Below are 23,624 nucleotides of genomic sequence, written 5' to 3' on the forward strand. Positions count from 1 at the left end.
ATTTTATTATTAAGAATATGTACAAAATGATATAACGAAACACATGGACAATATAACATGTTAAACTACATAAATAAACACGTTTGAAAAAAAATATGGTGTAAGATTTTTTTGTATTTTGTAAGGGAAAATACGACAGTTTGTAAGGGCATGGAGCCCTGGAGGTTGACAGGTATGGGGACGGGTGCCTTCAGGCTGTACTTGCCCAAGAAACACCACAAGAAATTGTCCCCCTACGACACCAGTGGTGAAAGGTTTCGAACCTACCAACCAGCTAACCATTTCTTCATGGCGTAATGAGCACGTCGGGCACGAGCGGCACTGTGCCTTCGTCGTGCCCGTGCACGCGCAGTCTTGAATTTGTCCCGCGGATGGACTCCAGTTGTGTGCGTGCCCGAATCGAATTCCTATCCGCCTCTTAATGTACGTTTAAGGAGACGCTTCAGGTTCAGTACAAGAACAAGTAACGTAGTAGCGCAGTTTTTTGGGACCGGAAGGTTTGGAAGCCCCAGGAACCGCTTCTGAGTTGCGCGGGCTTGTCGCTGGAAGAAGCGAAGGAGGAGAAAGTGGGCACCGGCCAGCCCGGCCGGCACCCCACCAAATCCGAACCTCCTTTTTTTTATGGTGGATGAAAACGAAGAATGGCACACAACCGTGACACCGTGCTCGAGTGAACCATGGCGGAGCTCCAAGCTTCTGCGGATCCGTTTCTGGACTCGCAAGCCGGCGGCGCCGCGGGGCTTGGTGTCGGCTGCGGCGGCTCTGTCCGGCCCTATTTGGAGGCGTCGTCCGGCGCTAGCGGAGCTTCGGGAGCCGAGGGAGTGTACAGCAACGGGCAGTACCGGGTCCTAAGCAGCCCGACGGTAGACGCTCGTAGCCGGGATCCTTCCACGGAGAGGAGCCATGGAGGCGCCAACGCACCTTGCGGCATCATGAAGGTTGGTTTGCTCGTCTCAAGTCTCAAGGTGACACTTAGACGTTTGCGGCTTGCCTTCGCCGCCCAATAGAAACTGAAAACGCTGGTATTGTACTCAAGTATTGATTCCAGTCGTTCGGCTACAACTAAATTATAGTCTTCTGATTACTTCAGTTGTATAGAGAAGATACTCGAATACTTGTACGGAGTGTTGGGCATGTTACTAAAAAGAAGAAGAAAGTTATTAGTTAACGTTACTAGTTACTACATTTTAATATAATTACGCTACCCTCCAGATTACTGACACCCAAAAGTTGTGCCTTGCCCTGAAAGTAACTATCTATTTACAAATTACCTATATAGTCGCATTGAAGCCGAACCCCTAAAACTGCTTCAAGGTGGGGTGTTTGAAGTGTGCCTAAAGATTTGAATGTTAAATATTTTCTTAAGTATGAGATAACAATGCCTAAGTAGTTTAAAGAGCCCTTAAGCTTAATTTTCCACTGCACCTGTCTGCTTTTATCTTATTTTTAGCAGAGCTGTTCGGGGAAAAACACAAAAGATTCGGTTGATTGGCCCTGGGGCAAGTGCTAGAGAGTGACGACATGAAAAAAAAAATTATATTCAATAGTGTAACACAAAAATGGTGGAAATAAGAAAAGGCCTGCCTCAAGTACAATCCAAATGTCAACACGAACCCCCAAAAAGACAAAAAGATTTTATTCTAGTGCTTCTAAGAATTGCACATAATTGGACGCGCATGAGGAAAGAGCTCACTGAGGCCAAAAGATGACACAGGCCAGGAGATGGTGGCAGAGAGTTAAAAGGTTCCAGATTCTGTGCAGCCCCTTCAAAAATAGCAACATAATAAAGATAATAGAAGAAAACATGTGCAACAACCTGTGCAAGCCGTGAACCTTCATATTTCTTGTCCTGCGTAATCTTGAGCGCTTACAAACAAACACTTAGCCGAGATAATCCTTTTCCAATTTGTTCATGTGCTTCAAACCACTCGAAGATCTCCTTCCCCATTTTTTCCCAGGCATGGTCTATTGCAAAAAGAAAATATTTACGGATTAAAAAAAAAAATAGAACACATTTACTGTAAATTCTGAGATTACGTTTGCCCCATTCATTTCCCATTGGTTTGCTGTTCCTGAGAAAGCCGCTCCCCCTTCCCAAATGCCGTCTACCATTCGCTAGTGGTGACTCACAACAGAGATGAAACGCGTACCAATCAGATTGGAATGACCTTCAAGATCTGTTTTTGATGAGTAGCGACGTAACGCACCAAGTTGTAACAATGTTTGAGTTACAAATTTTCATTAATAATGAATATAGTACTCCTTAGTGAGAAAAGTAATTTGTAACGTGTTACCCCCAACACTGCTTGTGAAGGCCAAAAGAAACATTACAAATATGCATATTAAAATGTAGTTATATATACCAGGGGAGTAGCTTTGTCATGGACGAAGTGCATCCACCAATATTAAGCAATATATATATATATATGGGAGAACCACAACAAAACTGGCAAACCCACTCTCCAGGCAAAGCTATTTTTGGTGCATTTTATTTCACTGTGTGATGTTTGCTGATTTTATAAAATATAGGAAATAAAATTATGCCAGAGCCTGTGTCCCACATCAAAATGATCCCATTTAAAATTGGACTCCCTCACGTACTTACTTAAGATCGTTGATTTTAATTTTGACCTTCATTTTACTTTTATATAATGGTTTTCTAAACAAGGTACAAGCAGAGTTATTTTGTACAAGGTCACTAAATTCTGTACTCAAGCAGGATACAGATGTATTTATCTTCAGCTATGTGACGTGATCAGTTCTAACCTTGGAAATTGAGTGATCATTATTCGTCCTCCATGCGAATTTTTGAAATCTTAGACATTTACAAATATTCGTCTTCAGTCCTCAAGGAAGTCATTTATAACTTGTGCAAACCATGCTGTAAAGAAATATCCCGGAAATGTTAGAAGGCCCATGTCACATTTTCATGTGTAGTCTGATGCAGCTCATTGGCAAAACATAAATAAACATTTCTTCCTACCAGCCTTAAAGGTAGAATAGAGCTACAGCCGCTAGTGATGGAAACACGGCGCAGCACTTCTCGACTAAATGTGTAAAAAAAAGTGAATTTTATCTCAGAGCCAGATGTACTTATGAAAAGAGCTGGTTCGCGAACTTTATGTTACCGACCCCTGCATTAACATCCTCAAATTCATCAACACGGACTCACTTGTAAATGTATTTTTTGCTCTGTGCATTTGCGACCCTTTCTAAGGTAAATAAATGGAGCTCAAAGGGATCTAAATGGCTCAGACCAAGCGCCATTTGCATTCATGTGCTGTGATTGGCCTGTACCTTTATATGACAGATCACACCGTTTTCAAATGCAGATCAAAAAGCTCTGTTCTTGTTCCAAAGCTCAAAGTGGATTTCTTGTTGGCTAAAATGTTGACGTTAAATACAGTAACAGATGACAGGGTTCATCCATCTCATGCATTTTTGACACTTTATTAACTTTGGGCCTCATAGCATCTGTGTTGCCATGTGACTGCCCGGCTACTCTTTTATTGGTCAAATAAAACTCAAGGTTAGTCATAGTTAATGTGAAAAGAGCCACCCTGGATTAAGGCAGTACATAATAAACAGCTGCTATAAGAGTGCAGAATGTTCCTATTGTAATGGACAAATTTCAAAAATGAAAAATTACTGTAAAATTTGGACTATAAGCCGCAACTTTTAGCTTTTAACCCTGCATCTTATGCAATGACGCAGATAAGTTATGCATTTTCCCTAATGGCCACCAGGGGCGCCCAAGCATTACAGGTAAGAATGAGACATGTGGAATATTTGTATTGAGGAAGACGCAAGTTTAATGTAACTGCATTTTGTGTATAAGTAGCATGAACAGACCCTCAACATGGAAAAGGAGTCAATCGAAAGGGGGAGCTAACTACAATATTGGGAGTAATTTCACAAGTCTGTTTATTGGTAAACAGAAATAATGTAGTAAAACAAAGGGGTTACAAAAAGTAACGTCCAATGATCAAAAATGTTTAAGGGTGATTTTATTCATCTGTTCGCCTTATCGTGTGTTTTGAAGTAAATATTTTACACGGTCGGGTTCTATGGATTGTCCTTGATGTAACAAAGCCATTTTTGCGGACCTTCAAAGAAGTTGAGACGTCCAGGGGACGTAACAGTGACGTAACGGCTTTAAAGTTTTCGAGTATCTTGTTTCAGACTTACCGCGATGTTTCTCTTAAAGTATATTTTAGAATGGCCGTCATGTCTTGAATCCCAAGTTTTAGAATGATATGTGGCATGATATATCTCAGTTACTGGTGGAATCGTACAGACAAGTATTTGTTTATCAAAAGTCCGGTGGCCCACTGGCAGGCCATTGGAACGATAAGGGATGAAGGTATCGTGTATTAAAACTCTTTCTGTTTACCATCTTTCTTCGTAAATATCGCATGTTTCAATGTGTGCATGTGCAGCTTATAGACAGGTGCGGCTTATGTATGTGCCAAATGTTTTTTGCTTTGAAAATGTATTAGGTGCAGTTTATACCAGTGTCTGAAACTCATGACAAAAAGTTACCGGACACCAGGGCAGACAACTCTGAAAAGTTGCCTAGCCCATTTTTCACAAGTTGAAACACAATAAGACGACTCATCATAAAAAACTCATTATTGCAAAGTATTAGGGATTGATAATCAGAATATATAACAGAACAACACTTTAGAATCAAGTATATTATAAATCTACATATAACATTCATTGCATGTATGTGACTTCGCTGTTTTCTATCTGCCATAAGTGTGTACCTGTATTTACTCATCTTCAATCATGCAATGTTTGCGTTGCGTTGTCTGCTACAAGCCACGTAAATTCCTCTTTCCACGATGCTTTTAATGTACGTTTACGTTTTGTAGCGTCATCAATTTTGTTAGCTTCTTTCAAATCTTTCTTCTGGGGCTGAGGTTTTGGCTTGATTCCATTTTTCTTGTGTGCGTCTAATTTGGAAAATGATATGCAAATGTACGACCTTTTAGCGCTTGGGAAAGTCCGGAAGTACGAAGTTATTCGATGCAGGCTTCTCATTGGCTGCCGAGTATCCAAATTGCCAAACGAAACGAAATTCAGAAATTTCCAAACCGAACGAAGATTTCGAAATTGGAATAAAGTAAACGTTTGATTTGAAAAAAAAGAGAAAAAAAATTACGGTGAAGTATTTTTGCCTACCTCTCATCTATTAGTCAATATTTTGGAGTTAATCTCATCCTACTTTGAAAATAAATCAACTAAGAAGTAGCCCGCTGACAAAATGATTCATGAGAAATTCTGCAAAAATGACAGTTGCATCATTAAGGGCAAGTTGGCAACAGCTCGAGTCCAAAAGAAGAAAAATAAGCCCTTAATTAAGTTTTACGTGCTCTGTTTCTACAAATGCACGCAAAAGTAGTGAACACATGCTGTGGCCCTTTGAAGAGAGTTGCTCAAACTATTTTCTCAGCACAGCAAACACATTAGAAATCTACACAGGATACAGGCATAGCACAATATTCTTCTCCTTGTAAAACCATTACATTTTGCAGCAATGATAAAGATTCATCTACAGTTCATTAATTTTTTTGTTTAAAAATTCTTCAGTTAACACATGTTATGGGTTGAAAAAAAAAGGTGTTTTGGGATGTGCTGGGATGGATAAAGGAATTTTCAAACCGCTTAAATGAAAAAAAAATGCCTTGGATACATACAAGTTATTGATATTTTGACTACTCTCAGCATCCACAATTTTGGTTGACACTAGTTAGACTTTGGCTAATGTTTACATCCTAAAACAACAGCGCTAACTGGCTACAGTTCAAAAGTTTTAATTTGTTAACAGTTACATTGTGTGTTTGTCCTCGAAGTTGATTGGCTGTCGCTAGGCAAAGCCCAACTCCAAATCTCATTATTATGGTTTTCATTGTTAGGCTGAATATAGGAGCAAAAATGACTGCAGTTGTGCACCTGTGACAAGAACAGTGAAAAGGTGACACTTAGAGACCTTCGCCCCTGGTCATTCCCTCTTCAGCTAAAATGCCCCCGAAAACAGAATTAAAAAGGGCACACGGTTTCAATGCATTCCTACAAAACTGTTATTTTGTGATTGAAAGGCATTTATTTTTGAGGAGGGAATGGAATTGTATGGGGTATTGATTAGTATTCTTGACTCGGGTATCGGGCAGCACGGTAGGGCAGTGGTTAGTGCGTGTGCGGCACAGTTCTGAGGTCATGAGGATAATAGGTGCAGATAATGTATGAATGGATGGATGGACTTGGGTATCAGTATGGGCCTAGAAATGTGGAATCAAGGAACCCTAAAATAAGTCGACAAATTTTGTAGTATAGTATGTGAGGTGAACACTGTACTACAACGAGCTAGAAGTCATGGTAGTAGTTGCTGTTTTAAGTAAAAGTCAAGTATTGTTGGCCACAGCAGTTGAGACTCCTAAAAAGTTGAGTCCAATAAAGCTTGGCGTGCTGAGAGCTTCTTCATTAGCACTTTGAGTTTCTCCTAATGTGCACTTGCTTAAGTGATTGCTATTCATAGACAAGTGCATGCAGTACTTTGTTGTTGTAATGATCTTTTTCACTTAAGCTGTAGTAAACCGGATTAACAAAATCAAGTTGTAATACACAAGGCGATGGTTTGTGAATGACCACTCAAAGTGTTGGTGAGACTCTAGACAAAAGAGCAAATATTGATATTCATGACATTTTCTGTAATTGCATATCAATTTTTCCCAATTGAAAATGCCGTTTGCCCCCTCCACCATGTTTGTGTACGTAACTGCGTCACATTTTCATGTTTATATGGAGAAGTCAGATGATCAAAAGTCAAATCTACTTTCCGTCACCACTTAACTCGACGCGCCAGGAAAGTGTAAAAGACCAATGTTTTTTTTTTTGCATTTTGGCTTTTTGTAAAGATTATACTTTCAGTCAGATGACAGTGCTGTCAAACAAACATGTATGGGCAAAAACCTCATCTTGTAAAACACGCTGCTGCTTGTGCTATCGCCTGCATGTCGTCCTACCCACCTGAATCTTAATGCAGACACCTGAGGCTTTCACTTTCTCTTTTTATACGCCATGAAAACATTTGATCTTTCCGCTAATCCCACAATCTGCCTCTGCATTTCAAGTGTAGCCACTATTTGGTATTCAAGGGAAAATTGTTGTTTGTCAAACACTATGAATACCTTTAACAAAACATGTAGAGGAGACCTTAAGGGCTGAATATAGAAGAATAGAATAGAATTAACTTTTATTGTCATTCTTTGTAACAATGCACACAGAACGAAATGTCGATACACCTGACCCGTACAGTTAAACTGTAGCGAGCCGATGCAGCCGCAGCCAAAAAGGGCGCAGCCATTTTAGGCATTAGGTGACCAAACCCCCCAATTCCAACCCTTAATGCCGAGCGCCAAGCAATGAGTACTAATCTTGTAAGTCTTTGGTATGACTCGGCCGAGGCTTGAACCAGCAACCTCCCAGTCTCAGAGCGGGCGCCCTACCATCTAGGCTACTCTGGATAGTTTAAGTAAGACTATTTAGGTTCTGTTAATCTCTTCTGTGACACAATTTAGATGTGTATCATGGCACTAGCGTACTAAGGAAAAAACTTTTTTTGTTTCTGTCGGGGGGGGGGGCTGGTTGATGAGGGGGGGTGAAGGACAAACAGTTGCTGGATACAACCGGGATGTTTGATGTTTGATCTTACATTACACATAGTCCAGTGTTTTTTCCGAATTACTCAGTCCACAATTGAATGGATGTGGGAGTACAGTCCATAAACATGCCCGATTAAAGTCGCCGTCGACGATAAAGCTCAGTTGGGGTGTGCAAGCTGCGGTTTATTGACAGCAGCGGGCAGGAGATTTAGCGCTATGCTAACGTTAGCATCCGGTGAAACGGTTAGCGGTGTAAAGTAAACAGCAAACACAAAGACCACAGTTAACTCTCCCGGTACATAGAAGGGTCTGCACGATACTGCTAGAAACTCCATATCGAGTGAGCAGTGTGTGTCAATGGTTCGGCTGTTATTGTAGCGCGTAGTCTCCAACCCCTGGTTTTACCGGAGTCTTCGTCTCGTTCGAGCCGGTGATGTAATGCGGCGTCGGGAAAGCCAAGACTCTGTGATGACAAAAAATACTCCAATTCCGGATGTTGTTGGTGGCGATCCGCAGCTCAAATTCACTCATTGTGGACGATGTGTGGTGGGCCCCTGAAAAATTTCCCTGGGCCGTAAGTTGTAGCCCCTTTTTTCATCAACTGTCAAATTTGCAGTTCAACTGCAGATTAGGCCTGGGCTTAAAAACGATAATGATAGTTATCGTCATGTAATTTTTACCAACATAAATAATAAAAGCCTTTGATAAATGTCAATAATTTAAACTGTAATGACATCACCCGGACCCTGGTGAAAATGGGGGCAGTAATACAATGAAAACGCAAGTTCTAGACCAACATTTAGCTGACAAAGAAGGTGACAATCATTTCGCAGGAATACTGGTAGAGCGGCTCACAGAGAGAAAGCAAAAGGACTACAACACGGTCCGAACGAGCAATAAAGAGACAAAGGATAACACCTAGTATACCCACTCAGAACATGCTGAAAGAGTCATCGACAGAAGAGCCCCCTCATCTTCAGTTGTTTAGAGGTATTTTGGCTACTTAAAGTCTGATAAAAAAAAAAAAAAAACGCAGCGACGTGCACTGCAAACTTTGCAGACATCATGTGCCATCCGAGACAGGCCACATGCCAGACTTATTCCACCGTTTAAAACAATAATTCTGCCCCAAACGAGTGCTAGCAGACGTTCAACAAGCACCATCCAGTAAGTGTTGAGCCCAAGCAGCAACAAACGGCCAGTTAGCAGAGTGTTACCTATGCAAGCAGCTCCCCCTCTGATAGTGTATTCAGTACAGGTGGGAACATCATGACCTGTCACAGAACAGCATTAAAGCCTGATCCTGTGGACAGATTGATTTTTTTCTGGCCTTTAACCTTTCTTCTGTAATATTTCTTTAAACTGAGCACTTTCTTTTGTTGATTTGTTTTGTTAACATTGCCGGGCACCTTAAGACTTTATGCACAAAAGGCTTTAACATGTAAATTGCTGAGTGTAAATTGAGATTAGTTTGTGTATTTATGGTTACTTATGTTTTTGGCTGCAGGTCTTTCTCTGATTATGTGCAATCTTGAATACCTAATTTTGTTAACTTTAACCTTTTTTAATGTTCCCTATCGTTCTGAAATGTTGTGTAGTAGTTTGTCTTTGTTCTAACATTAAAGATCTGCTTAAAGCAGCATCTGGTTTTGTCAACTTTCACCCAGGAGCAAATATTATACTTAAAATCTGAAGGAAAAAACATGTGATAATATTCATGATAAATAATGATAAGAAATGTTTTTTCATAAAAAATGTTTGTCATATGGCCCAAGCCTACTGCAGATTGAGTCAAATCAATTGCTAGATGCATAAGGCAGGAGTGATGCAAATGAGCGCTTAACTCGTTAACCTGCCATGCAAATCGTAGCTGAGAGTGGAGAGTTGGCGCAGGCCCACTGGAGTGCCCGTCTGACTTTGCCGTCGCTTGGAGACGATGCGGCGTGGGCTCTGATGCGGCCTTGTTATGTCACGGCAACAGCGGACAGCTGCAAGGACCACTCCAGTTCGGCTTGAGGCAGCCCATTACAAGCACATAGTGGCACACAGACTCCTAATTTATTCTCAGATGACAGCAATGCCCTCTGAATGTCCGAAAAGCATCAACTAGTTGTCTCTTTTTTTCATCGTTTCTCGGCTCTCATGGTTAGAGCCGGAATTCCCACATATCCCTAGCTCCTACAAGATGGAAGAGGCGTGCAATCCAGACTGGCTCCATTAGAAAAGAGCGATCAATAAAGATCTCACGGTTATCGTCTTTCCCCATCTGAGGTGTATCTTCCCCAACGCAGTGGAGTGGATGCTACTCATACTTCACATTCATGACCTCATCTAATGGGCTGGAGCCTAAATATGCGCACTCATCATGTTGAGAGCATACTTGGATGCCTAGTACTGGTGCAGACAGAGTGAATCAGGTCATAAGCACGCCCTCCATTTCAGAAACAAGTGGCAAAGTACGATTCTATATATAAAGGGTTTGATGCAGCTCATCAATAATTATGGGGCCTCTGGGAATTATTTTAGTATGAAAAATCACTATTAGATGGCACGAGTGGCTTTGATCATAACTGTTTACACATTGAGGAAGCACTCACTTCCTTGTTTTGCTTCCTGTATCCAGCGATTGAGGGCGTGCACGCAGCCTTTGAGGAGCGCAGTGTGGTGAGTAAATTGAATAAAGATGTTTCAACACAACTTTTATCTTTTTTGAAAAAATGACAGTCTGTTTACTTTTCGTGCACATCGGCAGCAATGCGATCGCCATGGTGACCAAAATCGTGTGATCATGTCTCTGTAAACATTGGGCGCTGAAAAGTTCTTGCTCAGTTCATGAGTCATTCATGCATTAATTCAGTGTTCTTGCAATTTAATAGTATTTTGCAAGAAAGGGCCCTGGTGTCTATGTAAAGCATTGTTTAGATTTTGGAGGTATCACAAATGTAAAAAAAGCACTAAAGGGAAAGTTCTGCTTGAAATGCATGCTTTCACAAAAAAAGCCGTTTTTCTCAGAAGTTTTCCTGGAAGCAAGTATTTTCAAGAAATTTAGCAATGTTCAACTGCTGTTTACTAAACAATGATTTAAACTAAAAACACATTTGTTCTGATGAAAGAGGAAAGTTGAAGCTTTCTCTGTATATGTCAAATGCCTATATAGCTACAGATCTACATTATTTGCAGGCCTTCAAGATGAATCAAACTGGCAAAAATTGTCTGGCTCTGACTCTTTCAATTTGAGAGAAACATCTAGCATTGAATGAGTTAAAACTGACTTACCTCTATTGTGTTGTAGTTGGGGAATTTCTGCCAGAAATCTAACCCCAGGGGTTAGGTCTGTCAGAAAAAGTCGAATCTGTCTGCAAAATCAGTTACAAAATGTGATGATGTTGGTGAGTAGTACACAATGTTCCTGGCCTCATACTTCAAAGCTTTCTGAGGCCAGGAATACAAGCTCAGCATTTGGAGTCCCTTCCGCATGACCGGAGTCAAATCCTATCTCAAATGATTTTGATTACATATACTGCATGACAATCATATCAGATGATGACGGTGATGGGAATTGGCACAAGGGTTGATCCATGCATCACTTTGTCGATTGGGGACTTGGAGAATGAGACCCTTACCTGAATTTTAATTTAACCTGGGCATGGACATATTAGTAATACTGTGTTCTCTTGTTTCCAGCTGTAGCAGCATTACATAATGAACACGCCACCATTTTTGGAAAACATGCAAGCGGCATTGTGCCGCACAGATAGTTACTTATCAAAAATTTAGACAAAGATTGAACCCATGCTGGCAAGAATTCAGAGTTTCCCAAATGTATTTTTAAACTTGATTTAAAGGTTAAGTTAGAGAGTTTTTTTCATTAGTCTATTTATTTACTTTATTTCATTAATTATTAGTTTATTTGTTTTTAGACCAGCCTGTGGAAGATTACTACCTGCTGAATGTCTTTTAAACAATTTAAACACGTCACCAAATTTTAGCGGGATTGCTTTTGTTTGAGACAGATTTCTTGATGAGAATGTAATGAAGGTTGATCAAATCAAGTTAATATTTCGGGTTCGGGCTGGTTCGTGCTTTTATACCCGCGGGCCGGAATTGGGTTGAGTAGGGCTGGATATTTCAGGCCCGATCTTACCTCTAACTCACAGTAACAATATGACCTTCTTATTTGAAAAAAAAAAAAATGTCATAAGAAGCATTTATTTTTTAAGAACACATTTTTGAAACAGTAAAGTAAATGACACACTATCCAACCTTTAGGCTCCTAACAATAACATACTTTGGGGTAAATGATGTACCACTGTTCATTAATCAATTATAGAATGGCTGCTTGGTGAGACTCCTTGTAATAAAGGGCTATACAAATAAACATGACTTGAAGCAAACTATATTATTATTGACCATCATTTCAGATTGCCAAAATGGTTAGGTTGTCTGTTGCACCCAGAGGCAGAGCTATACTTAGTTACTTGAGGATGCTAAACACTACAACCTTTAATATGTCCTCTTTAACACAAGACCTTCTCTTAATTTATCTGTATATGGTTGTCAGTGCCACCCAGTGGATCAGACTAACATGAAATATTAAATTATGGGAAATGACACACCTGAACAGTGTTCAATAATCCTAAATCACTTTGAGTGAAAAAAGTAAATCAATAAACAGCCGGACACTCCTACAGCTCTGAACCTAAAATCTTCCCTCTTGAACTAATGACCACTTTGGTTTGATTGGAAGAGGATTTTGTAACAGTTTTTCTGAATTTTCCCATTGGCCAAAGTATTCAGGTTCAGATTAATCTTCGCACGAATTTTGTAAAAATGCCAACCGGGCCAAAAAATTGAAAGAATGTGACCATTTGACAATCCACCTAGATTATATTGTTTTTACTGCTCTCCAAACATATGGCATTTACTTTTAGGGCATTTATTCACTGCACATTAAAGTCAGAGTTCTGTGACCGACCGGTGATGAAACAATTTGCCTTGACAGAACAAAGTGCTGCAAAACTAAAAGATGGGATTTAGAATCACATGCTCTGATTTCTGGAAGTGCTCAGGAAGGACAGCCTGGAACAGAAGCTGCTGGTGTCCATCTACAAAGCCACAATGGCGACCACCTTGGCATACAGCATCAAAGTATGGTATGGTGAGAGCAGAAAGAAAAACTTTACAGAGAGTCATAAACACAGCCCATAAAATCATTGGTTGCTATCTGCCCAGTCTAGAGGACTCTGCAGCAGCAGACCCAACACAATTTCGAAGGACTCCTCTCACCCCAGCTGCCACCTTAGCTTCCTGACCATTATAAACAAGCTTAAAACTGAAAATATAAATTCAATAATAAAATATATATTGCCAATGCATAGACGAATAAGAATTCATCATATACTATATACATCATATATATGATATACTTACAACTTAGGCCAGTCTCCAAATACTACTTTGTAAATATTATCCTACTATTCTTTGCTATCATAATTTTCTGGTTTAAGTCTTTTGTTACATGTTTATTACATGTCCATTATATGCACCTCTTATCCTCAATAGGGTCGCGGGGGTGCGGGAGCCCATTCCAGCTATCTTCGGGCAGTGGGCAGGGGACACCTTGAATTGGTTGCCAGCCAGTCGCAGGGCACACAGACAGACAACTCCCTCACTCATTCACACCTAAGGACAATTAACCTGACATGCATGTTTTTGGAATGTGGGAGGAGTGCCCGGAGGAAAACCACGCAAAAAAAAAAAAAAAATATATATATATATATATATATATATATATATATATATACCCTGTACAATGCATTAAGGTTATACAAGACACAAGAAAAATTACTGGCATTCCCTCACTCTTTATCACAGTGTGTAACACCTGTGCTTTAGTAGATATCACTGAATAATTTAGATTTCATTGTATAAACAGGACGATTTTTTCCTGTCTCAATATCTCCCTTGAGCCAAGTAAATGCAAGGTGCTGTCTCACTGACAATGATCAACATGGAGAGTGACGAAAAATGGTTAGGAGTGTGATGGATGAGCGTGGACAGGTTGTATATGCGTGTGGTCACATTGGAGTTGGAGTCACGGCAGGAAGTGACGGCAGCAAATGTCATTGGCATCCGTGCACAGTGCGCGGCGGCTTTCCGCCCGAAGGAAGACTGGGAGGAAATCCGAGACGGGGAAGCCGGTATATGCTAGACCTTTACTGCTGCCAGGATAAAATTGATGTGATCTATTAATGGCTTGAACATTTCATGGGAGGCAAGGCGTGTGTGAGAAATTGAATTCATTTTTGTCTAGATTTACGCCTCAGTGAGTTTGAACTGCTCTACATGGTGTCAACAAATAAAAGCAGACACATGCATAAAAAAATTCAGACTACAGTGGAACCTCAGTTCTCGACCATAATCTGTTCCAGAACCCTGTTCGGAAACCGATTTGTTCGTTCACCAAAATCAATTTTCCCATTAAAAATAATGTAAATCGTTTTAATCCGTTCCAACACCCTGAATGTTTACCTTGAATGTTTAACGTAAACCAAAGCTAACCCAGGCTAATCGTACGTTCGCGTTATCATAATCTTCCGTACGAAAGATTACGCTAACATGAACGTGTAAAAATAAAAAAATCAGGTCGTTTACAAGTCATTTAGCACCCGGGTCTCTACAACAAGTGGTGAGCGGTTCATTGGAAAGGGGGCTCCGTCCCAACGCCCTGAATGTTGGGCTCCGTTCCAACACTCTGAATGTTTACCTTGAATGTTTAACGTCAACATAAAGCTAACCCAGGCTAATCGTACGTTCGCGTTATCGTAACCTTCCGTACGAAAGATTACGCTAACATGAACGTGTAAAAAAAAAAAAAAAAAGGATAAAGAAAAGAATTAGGAATAGGATTTCTTACCTTTGTGGTGGTCAGCAGAAGGCGCAGGTGGACGGTGGGGTATTCCCTAGCAAGATCAGACGCTCGCACACCTCCTTCATATTTTGCTATTATTTCTTTCTTAAATACGATAGTTGTACGCACTACTTTTCTTTTTTCACCTGTTGCAACTTTGGTGCTTGCACTGACTTTCTTCAGAGGCATAATTAGGGGCTAAAACACTTCGTACACCTATATTAAAAGCGAAAGCAAAACGAAGCACGTCCGCACGCGATAACAGTTGGTCACAAAAAGAGCGATCTACACCCGTACGCCGCTCAGCATCGCACCCTAGCGTACGCACTCACGCATTACCGGCGTTCGAACTCCGATTTTTTTGACCCAACAGCGAAGCAAGAATTTTTTCTAAATTTTTGGTCGGACTCCGATTTGTTCGAACTGAGAGGCGTTTGAAAACCGAGGTTCCACTGTACTAGGTTTCAGAATTTGAGAGACTTTGGGTTCAAAATTTTTTGGGGGGTTTTTAAGGTTTTGTTTTTTTAGGGGCTGTAGTAAAGTAATTCAGAACTAAAGAAAAATATTTTGCGTAAGCTCAATAACACAATGAATTGACTTTTCAAGTACATTTTTGATATACCCATTTGGGGTACTGTCGCAGCAGTTTCCTATACAACAATTTTAGTAGATAATACATCAGGCATCTCAAACTCTGCCACTGGAGTAGGGTCTAGTTAAAGTGGGGCCGCATCGGGTTATCCACAAAATTAAAACAATCCGCTATTCTCAAAAATATATATTTTTTTCTAAGCAGAAGAAGATTTAAAGACGAAAAAGTAACTGTATTACGAATGAATAAGAAAATAAAGAAAATATGTAATAAGTACATAATAAGTCAGACTTGAGAAAACCATAAACAGTAGTTAAGTAGATTTGAATTGCATGTGCTCTCTCTCTCTCTCCTCTCTCTTTCTCTCGCTCGCTCGCGGTCTTTCAATGGAAACAGCCTGACAACTACCCAAACTTTCAAATCCCGCGTTTAAAGCCCACCACAAATGGAAGGCGTGTTCGTATCAATTTTGAGTAGGCCCACGAACATTAGGCTTTCATATTAAGAGTATCAAGGTGCCGCAGTATACAGTCAGAAAATGGACCCCCTATGTACAATATACTAAAAGAAATGACAAAAGATATTTATCTGCCGCATATTGATCAACATGCTAAATCATAAAAGCTGAACGAGCAAACTTGTCTTACATCTTGAATTCCCTGCATTCAATTGCTTTTACGAAAAAGTAATCTTTGTCGTCGGAAATGCTGACTGTGACAGCCTGTGTGTAGCGGATGAGGTTTTCAGGCAGCTGCTCTCCTCCTCTCCCTCACACTGAATCTTTCATTGTCGCGGCAGAACACACTGCGTCGCATCATTTCCGCACTTAGGGCCTGCAGTCCTTTTTGCTTGCAGCGTTTAACCCTTGGAGCACACAATGCATGCAAATCACAGCTCCTCACTCGCACAAAGCCAAGCCTGAGTTTGTGTCACCGGTAGTGTGATCGTGAAGACTGTATGTAAATCTTTTCAATAAGGCCACATGTGCAAATGTTTCCAGGAATTCACAGATGGCGCCATTTGTCCTGTTTGCCTGTGCTGCATGGGTCGAAGTCAAATCGTGTACACAACTAAACTGTCAGGGTAGCAGGAATAAACTCCAACATTTTCTTTAATTGTTAATGTACGTTATACTTTTTTGTCGCAATGTGGTTCTTTGTGCTTCCAAGTTTTTCGTGCCATTACTTTGACATAGTAATTGCCCAATACCTCAACCAACTAAAAAAGTGAAAAATGCTATTCAAATTAAAGTGTTCACGATTGGATTGTTTCAACACAATTTGGAGTACTCCTCATCATCAGATGTCAAATTAGCGATGCACACTGATTTTTCTGGTATTAGCGTTAGAAATGTCCGAGCTTGTCAGATTGCAGGTCACAGAATGGTTACTCCAAGTGTCCATGACTTCATTACATTTGTGCAGAAGTGGTTAGTTTGCCAATGCACCAACTTTTGCATTAACCTTGGAGCCCCTTCCATTGGTGCTCACTTTTATGAATGCAGTATTGAATTTATTCCTAGAAAACTTGTTTTCAAATGTGATCTGCTTGTATACAGAAGATTTTACTTTATTAGGAACAATATCCAACATTGTACCAAATCAGATTTTCTACTTCTCCTTTTCTATAATTTTAATCTTTGGCCCAGGTTGATTTTCTAAAAAAATAGGCATTGCTGCCAACTAGTGGTTACAGTTTGTAAAAGTATCGTGTCTGCTTGACACAGCTGAAATGACAAAGGCATTGTTCTGCCTATTCAAATCAAAAAATATACTTCACCGCACATAATCGCCTATGTCATGCAACGCTCTGGCATCCCTTGGCAGCTAAGTGCTGTCAAAGGAATTTAAGGAATTAATAATCTCGCATGCGTTAATGAGATGTAAAAAATAATAAAAATACGCCAAAGGACATCTTACCATACAACATTCCACATATGCAATATTTCTGGATAAACCATGTATATTCCCCTTTTTAGACACCGCAAGCACACTAGAAAACAAATTTGTTGGAGTATGTGTCTCTTTCAATAGTGAATAAGTAGTGAGAAAGTTTCAATCTTGTGTGTACGAGAGAAAATCCCAAACGATACCAAGGTGCCTTTAAGTAGTGCGTAACATGCGCGAGCATGTAGCCTTAACATTCTGTTGATGCTCGCTTCATACTTTCCTTCATCCTTTGGCATTTCTCAGCATGTGAACCGTTGTTTTTTTTTTTGTCCATACACGTGTCTGGATGCTCTGCAATCAGCCTTGGGAATATATCAAATATGTGTTTCAGTTTTGATGGATTAGGGAGTAGCGGGAGGAAGAGTGATGGGGTTTGGGAGGGAGCGATACTGCTTGTGTGCCACCAGCTTTCAGCTCCAGAAGGCAAATCAGTTTTTGTTTATCTTGGAATGTACAGTACCATCTGGGTGGGCATGATTGGGTATATAGGGAAAGGGCTATTGTGTCAAGCGGCAGAAGATTACTTTTTAGTATTAGCCGTTTGAAAGACATTTGTGAGAAATACAAACTTATTAATTTGCATCATCTACAAAGGAGCCATTTAAGGAACACAACTATTGGTAACTATTAAAATGTAAACAAATCCATGCCATGAAAGACGTATAGCAAATTTTGTGTGATGCAGAGAGTTGAAATAAATATTTCCTGGAGGTTACATATACACTGTGCACAGGTATGCACACATATGAAGGTTGGCCCCGGAGTGAACAACTTGTCTTCATTGTGTGGAAAAGGTCAGACCATCCTGCAGTAAGACGGCTGTGTAATAGGAAGGCTGAATTAAGGTCAGCAGAGTTGGCTGTCACGCAACACACCACTAAAAATAAAACATTCAAACTAATCAGTGCTCTGGCTTGTCTCATTTGTTCAGGTGTGTAGGTGCTTATGATTTGAAAACTTTGAATTGAATGGGGAAAGAAATAACCCAATTGCATTAAATATCACTTGAAACGGGGAAAGAAAAATCAACATTTTCTTTTTGATGTTCAGCCATAGCAAACACATTTTGTCTCATATTATTAATGAGCTTAGTTGCTTGAGAAGTTGCTGTTACTTCCCCTGTGTAGCATCACTTGCTGTACCTTTCCTCTAAGATCTTTATGTTCTTATTTTCAGTCAAATAATTTAGAATAAATACCAGGTATTTTATTATCAGTCTCAACCTTATCAGATGATTTTTTTCAAATCAATGTAATTTATTATAAATAGATGCTTTTGTTTGACAAAGGTCACTGTTTTCAACAGTAGCTGCATGCCATTAATGCCATTACAGTAAGTGGCTAATAACTTAATGCAGTACTTAATTTGCCCTAGACACACAAATCCAGTCTATGATCCGCTCAAGTGCACAAAACCTTTTGAACAGGAGTCAGGAAAGTATGGCTTGTGAACCAGGTGTGGCTCTTTCATTTCAAGTAAATAAAGTAAATCTGTCTCGCTGAGAAAGTTAACTTTTTATCACATTTATGCCGGAATTGCAACACCGTGTTTCACATTTCTCTAGCAGCAAACAGCGCTGGAGCACATTGCTAACTTGTTAAGAAGAAATGTTTTTAGGATTATTTCCATGTCTCGTACCTAATGAAAGGCAACTGTAGACAGATGTTGGTATGACGTCTGCCCTTTACAATTACCTCGGTTATTTTTTAAGTTAAATTTCGCAAGTAATAAATCAGTCAACCACACTTTCAAGGAATTTTAAGACGCAGTTCTTTAGATTTCAAGGAAGTTGAAGATTCGCATCTATACAACGGATTAGAGGAAGAATACTGAATGACCACTTGATTCCCAAGTTTAGAACTGTGCCTAGATCACATAGCTGAAGGTAAATCCATCCGTATCCATCTTTTTTGCAGTATTTAGTGAGACTTTTAAGCAATATTTGTGTTTGTGCCTTGTTTTGAAGCAATGTTTCATGACAAAAATGACGCTGAACTAATTTTGCGGGAGGGAGACAAATTTATATTCGTTGATATGGGACACAGGCTCGGGTATTATTCTTATTTTATACATTTTGTGAAATATTCAAACATCACACAGTGAGATAAAATACACTGAAGAATTAGCATTAGTCTGGAGATTATTTCTGGCTGCCTTATTTAATTTTGTCCTAAAATATATGGTGTGGCTCTCACTGAAAAATATAGATACATGTTTTGCTTTTATGACCATTTGAGTCAAAAAAGTTCGAGACCTCTGCTTTAGACTGTCAGGCTGGGATCAATCTTATAAAGACCTTGCCTCAGAGTTTCAAGATGTTGGCAAAATAAATATAATATAATAAAAATAAATTGGCTGAAGGTAGAGGGCTAGACGATGACAAAGAACCACAGTCACAATGGCGGATGTTACCCCCTCTCAAAAAAGAGGATGTGAGAGTGGTGAAGGAAGGTGGCCAGGGAGCAGTCACTGTCCTGGTGTAATCTGCACACGGCCATGTTGTTTTATAGATGCACATACACGGTCTCTAAAATTATATTTTTGAGTAGATTTTACCCTCAAGTGTCTGTTTTAAATTGATACTGTTTCAATTAAGAATGTGAACAAATATATTATTGAATCTACAAATGTCATTGACATCAAAATTGTTAGTTAAAGCCCTGCAAACACCTTTTGCAAACCGCGTTAGACGCCACTGGCATTCAGCATTTTGCCTTTAGCGCCAGGTGTGCAGGGAAACTTTTGGGAGCAAAACGGCACCAATGACAATGAATATCAAATATATTTGGTCATTTTAGAGATCAGTCTCCAAATTCCTCAAGTGTGCGGGACACAGAGGAAAATGGAGAGCTGCCCTTTTTCATGGCATCTGAAAATATTTATGACGCCCTTCTAGAGAAGGAATTAGTCCGTGTTTTGCCAACATCATTTATGTAATACATAACGGAAGCAAAATGGAAGGTTTGGCGTTACTTCATTTGATATTTACAGCGTTCTAACGATATTTCACTTTTTCACCTACAAATTAAGTCCTCAATTTATACATTCAAAGTGAAGTTACCTATGCTTTTTTATCTTTCTGTATCGTTAGAGTCATTGTCAGGTCACTAGAGTTTTCTTTAATCCTCGGGTAAAGATGACAGGCAAATATTGGCAAAAACCAATGATGACATGAAAAGAAAACATCTTACGTCGGTGTTTCAATCTGGCACTATTCTCACAGCGTGGTTGCCCTGGCCCTGTCGTCTATGAAAATAGGGCTCACATTTAACGCTATGCGGGCCTCATTTGCATTTACTTATTGCGTCTTTGTAATCAACGCCTGACTCTCTCGTAGTCGCCATCTTGAATGGTCACATGATCCTAAGATACGCGACGTAAATATTTTGGTCTAAACAGCTTTTGTTGTACGGGGCCACGTTGGCGCTTCGCAGCCAAAGCCATATACGCCAAAATCCCTACGCAGGTGTGCGCCGGGCTGGAAGTCACATTTGTTCACTTTGGCTAGTGTGCATTTGGTTGACTCTACTTGGGACATATTCAAATTCATGGGCATCATCAATATGGGGTGCAGCAGTTTGACCTGACCCTTTGAGCATTCTAATGACTGAACATAAACCTAACAGGCACAACATATGCGCCAACCACACTAAGTCGAATCCCAGTGGGCGGATCGATACCGGTGAGCACAACCCTTGTCAGTTAATAATCAATATTGTACTTCGAGTCGACATTCCGAGAGGACTAAATGATGCTTTTGACTGTTAGCTGCCCATTGCTTTCCTACTTAACTTATGCAGTGCTGACGCTGAAAAACTGTATCTTCACATGTGAACTCTTTAGTGACTGATAGATGCAGTTAGAGGTAAGATTTTAAACCCAAGTCTGGTCTGAAATTCGGATCGGGCCTAAAATGTTAATCATTATGTTTGGGTTTGGGATTTTCTCTAACTGACTTTTTTTTAATTATCCACCTGTCATTGCTCTTTGTCTCCTTTTCTCTTTGGAAGATCAGTGCAATGGATTCTGTCCTACTCACAAGTAAGTCATCCCGTCTCCGTGCGCTCATAGGAGCACCCCTGTTCCTCCGCTGAGTTCTCACAAATTAAATAAGAAAATTTGTGTCTGCTTCACGCTCCGTCCTTTAAACCAACATAATTTTTGGGCTCGAGCTGGTTCAGGCTTTAATACCTGCGGACCTGTTCAGGTTAGGCCAGATTTTTTTAGGCCCGATCTTACCTCTACTTGCAATTTATATTCGCCTCAAGGTGAATTTACAAACGTTGCATCTAATCCCTCTTCACCCTTGCAAGTTTCTGCTCTCTGTGCATCTCCCATAAACCAACATACTTTTTTTAGCCTGCAAATAAATAGTTGTGTTTTCATCAAATCAAGGTGCTTCTTTTAAAATGTCTATAAAACATACTACCCATTAAAAATCACTCTTTTGTTAAAATTACTGCCCAATAAAAGAATTTATCGTCTTCCTGTTTTGATGACAGTCATACATGGAGAATAATCCTTTGCAGAATCCTCATTTGGATATATTTCCTTTATTATCCTTTACCAGACTGGGCAATGGTATTCCGTAAACAGAGTGATGCAAAGCCTAGGCCCAAATTCCCCTTGCCAATTGTTGGAATATACCGATACCAAAAATATGTTATTAACAGTTTTTTTTAGTGTTTTCAGACTGAATTTAGCTTTGCAAAAGATAGCTCAAATTAGGGATATTCAGTATGTTGGAGTAGTGGTTTTGTTAAAATAGTTAAGGCCCTCCTTAGCAGCGAAAACAAGTACAACGTGCTTGTTTTCCACATCCCACATTTCTGTTATTCATTCCGATTGTGATCCCCTGCCTTGTTTCTGGAAGTAGTGGGTGGATCCAAAGTCTCTGTGATGTGCAGAGACACAAATGAAGATTGTGAGGGTCTCAGGAGGCTGTGGCATAAGTGACGGGTGTAATTGAGGCTGCACCTCCAGTGAGGGGGCGGTTGCATGCTTAGCTCCATAGCTCAATAAACAATAACACAAATACAGAGACAAACCTGTAAAAGCGTACAAATACATAGAAAAACGTAACCATTCTCTTCACAGCCTTAAAGTAAACAAAGGCAGGCAAACGGGGAGTCGCACACCTGTTTCTTAGACACATCTGCAAGGCCTGTGGGGGCTCCGTCAAGCGCAGCATGGAGCAAGAGTGAAGGCACTGTGAATACTAATCATTAGGCCATGTGACAGCCTTGACAGACATGTGTTAGCCTTGAGCAGGCTTCTCATCTGCAAGCCAGTGGAGTGTTTTTCACCAATTGTTCTTCCTAATAATACACAAGGTCTGCACTATTGGTTCACAATGTCACAGAGAAAAATATATATTTAAATGAAAACAATGGTTTTATTTTTACTTCATGTTAATAGGAATCTGGATGTGATTAAGGGCTGTACAAGCAAATGTCAATTGACTTGGAAAAAAGGTTGCCAAGGGCAGCAAGGAATTGAGGGACTTCAGTTTCTTATATCACACATGTTAAATTAGTTCTGGATGATTAAGTGTGAACTGAACTGTTTGCACAACATCCAGCATAGTAGTAGTTATTTAAAGATGGTAATGATCCAAATTGGACGGATATTATTATGGTGGGTGGGTGGGTGCATCCCTTAACCACTACGGTCATAGGGACACAATTTCCTGTGGTGTGTATTGGGCAAGTACATCCTGGTGGCGCCCATACTTCTCCAGGCCCAAAAAATGTTTCCACCCGGTCAGGCATAAAATATTTTACCTTTAAGAGAAATTCACTGTTTTGAAGTCGAAAAGGGTAACTAACCTACATGTATTGTAAAGATCCAAGGAGAAAATTGTGTGTGTGTTTTTGCGTGTGTCTGGTTGTTTTCGGCTGGGGGTGGGGGGTGTTTTGCGATTTTCCAGAATATATCGGGCGCTTGAGGCTGTGCGTTTAAATCAAATTCCGTGTAGTTTGTTCAGGCAGGAGTATTTTACTGTATTTACTCGGTTGCAACGCGCATTCTGTTTTCTCATTATGACACTATTTTTATTCATGGCACCAGAGACAAATGTTGGAGAACGTAAACAAGAGAAAGATATAAATAAATGTGAAAAAAGCCCGACAATGGAAACAACTTTTTGCTGTATGAATCAGAGTTTGAAGGACATGAATTATATACATTGTAAATTTGATATAGGTATTGTTCTCATAGTTTTTAATAGATTATTCGAATCATGGCCACATGTATTCAACAACGTTTGTCACTTTCAACTGAAAAAATGTGAACAAAAGTAAACCGATTTTTTTTTATAAAAATTAGGGGTGTGTGTTATACATAAATCATTACAGTATTTCCTCCTCATCAGGGGTCAGGAATCTATGGCTCTCTAGCCAGATATGGCTCATTTCATGAGTATATATGGCACTGAGATAAAATTATACTCATGCAAATCTCATCTATAGCATTCCCCGTCGGATAAGCGCAAAGTTGAGTCTAGT

General features: G+C 39.9%; 1 protein-coding gene across 1 annotated transcript in view; it reads left to right on the plus strand.

Annotated features, from left to right (window-relative positions):
* Window positions 1–245: 245 nt before the first annotated feature.
* LOC148373759 (inactive phospholipase C-like protein 2) overlaps window positions 246–23,624 on the plus strand; it is a 114,269-nt gene continuing 90,890 nt past the window's right edge. The window contains exon 1 of the mRNA XM_088329038.1: window positions 246–938. Within this exon, the coding sequence (XP_088185164.1) occupies window positions 678–938 (261 nt within the window). The 5' untranslated portion in view covers window positions 246–677. The remainder of the gene's footprint in view (window positions 939–23,624) is intronic.

The sequence above is a fragment of the Urocampus carinirostris genome, chromosome 1 (genome assembly GCF_059441175.1).
Source record: "Urocampus carinirostris isolate Australia breed hairy pipefish chromosome 1, RoL_Ucar_1.0, whole genome shotgun sequence".
In the NCBI taxonomy this organism is placed as follows: Eukaryota; Metazoa; Chordata; class Actinopteri; order Syngnathiformes; family Syngnathidae; genus Urocampus; species Urocampus carinirostris.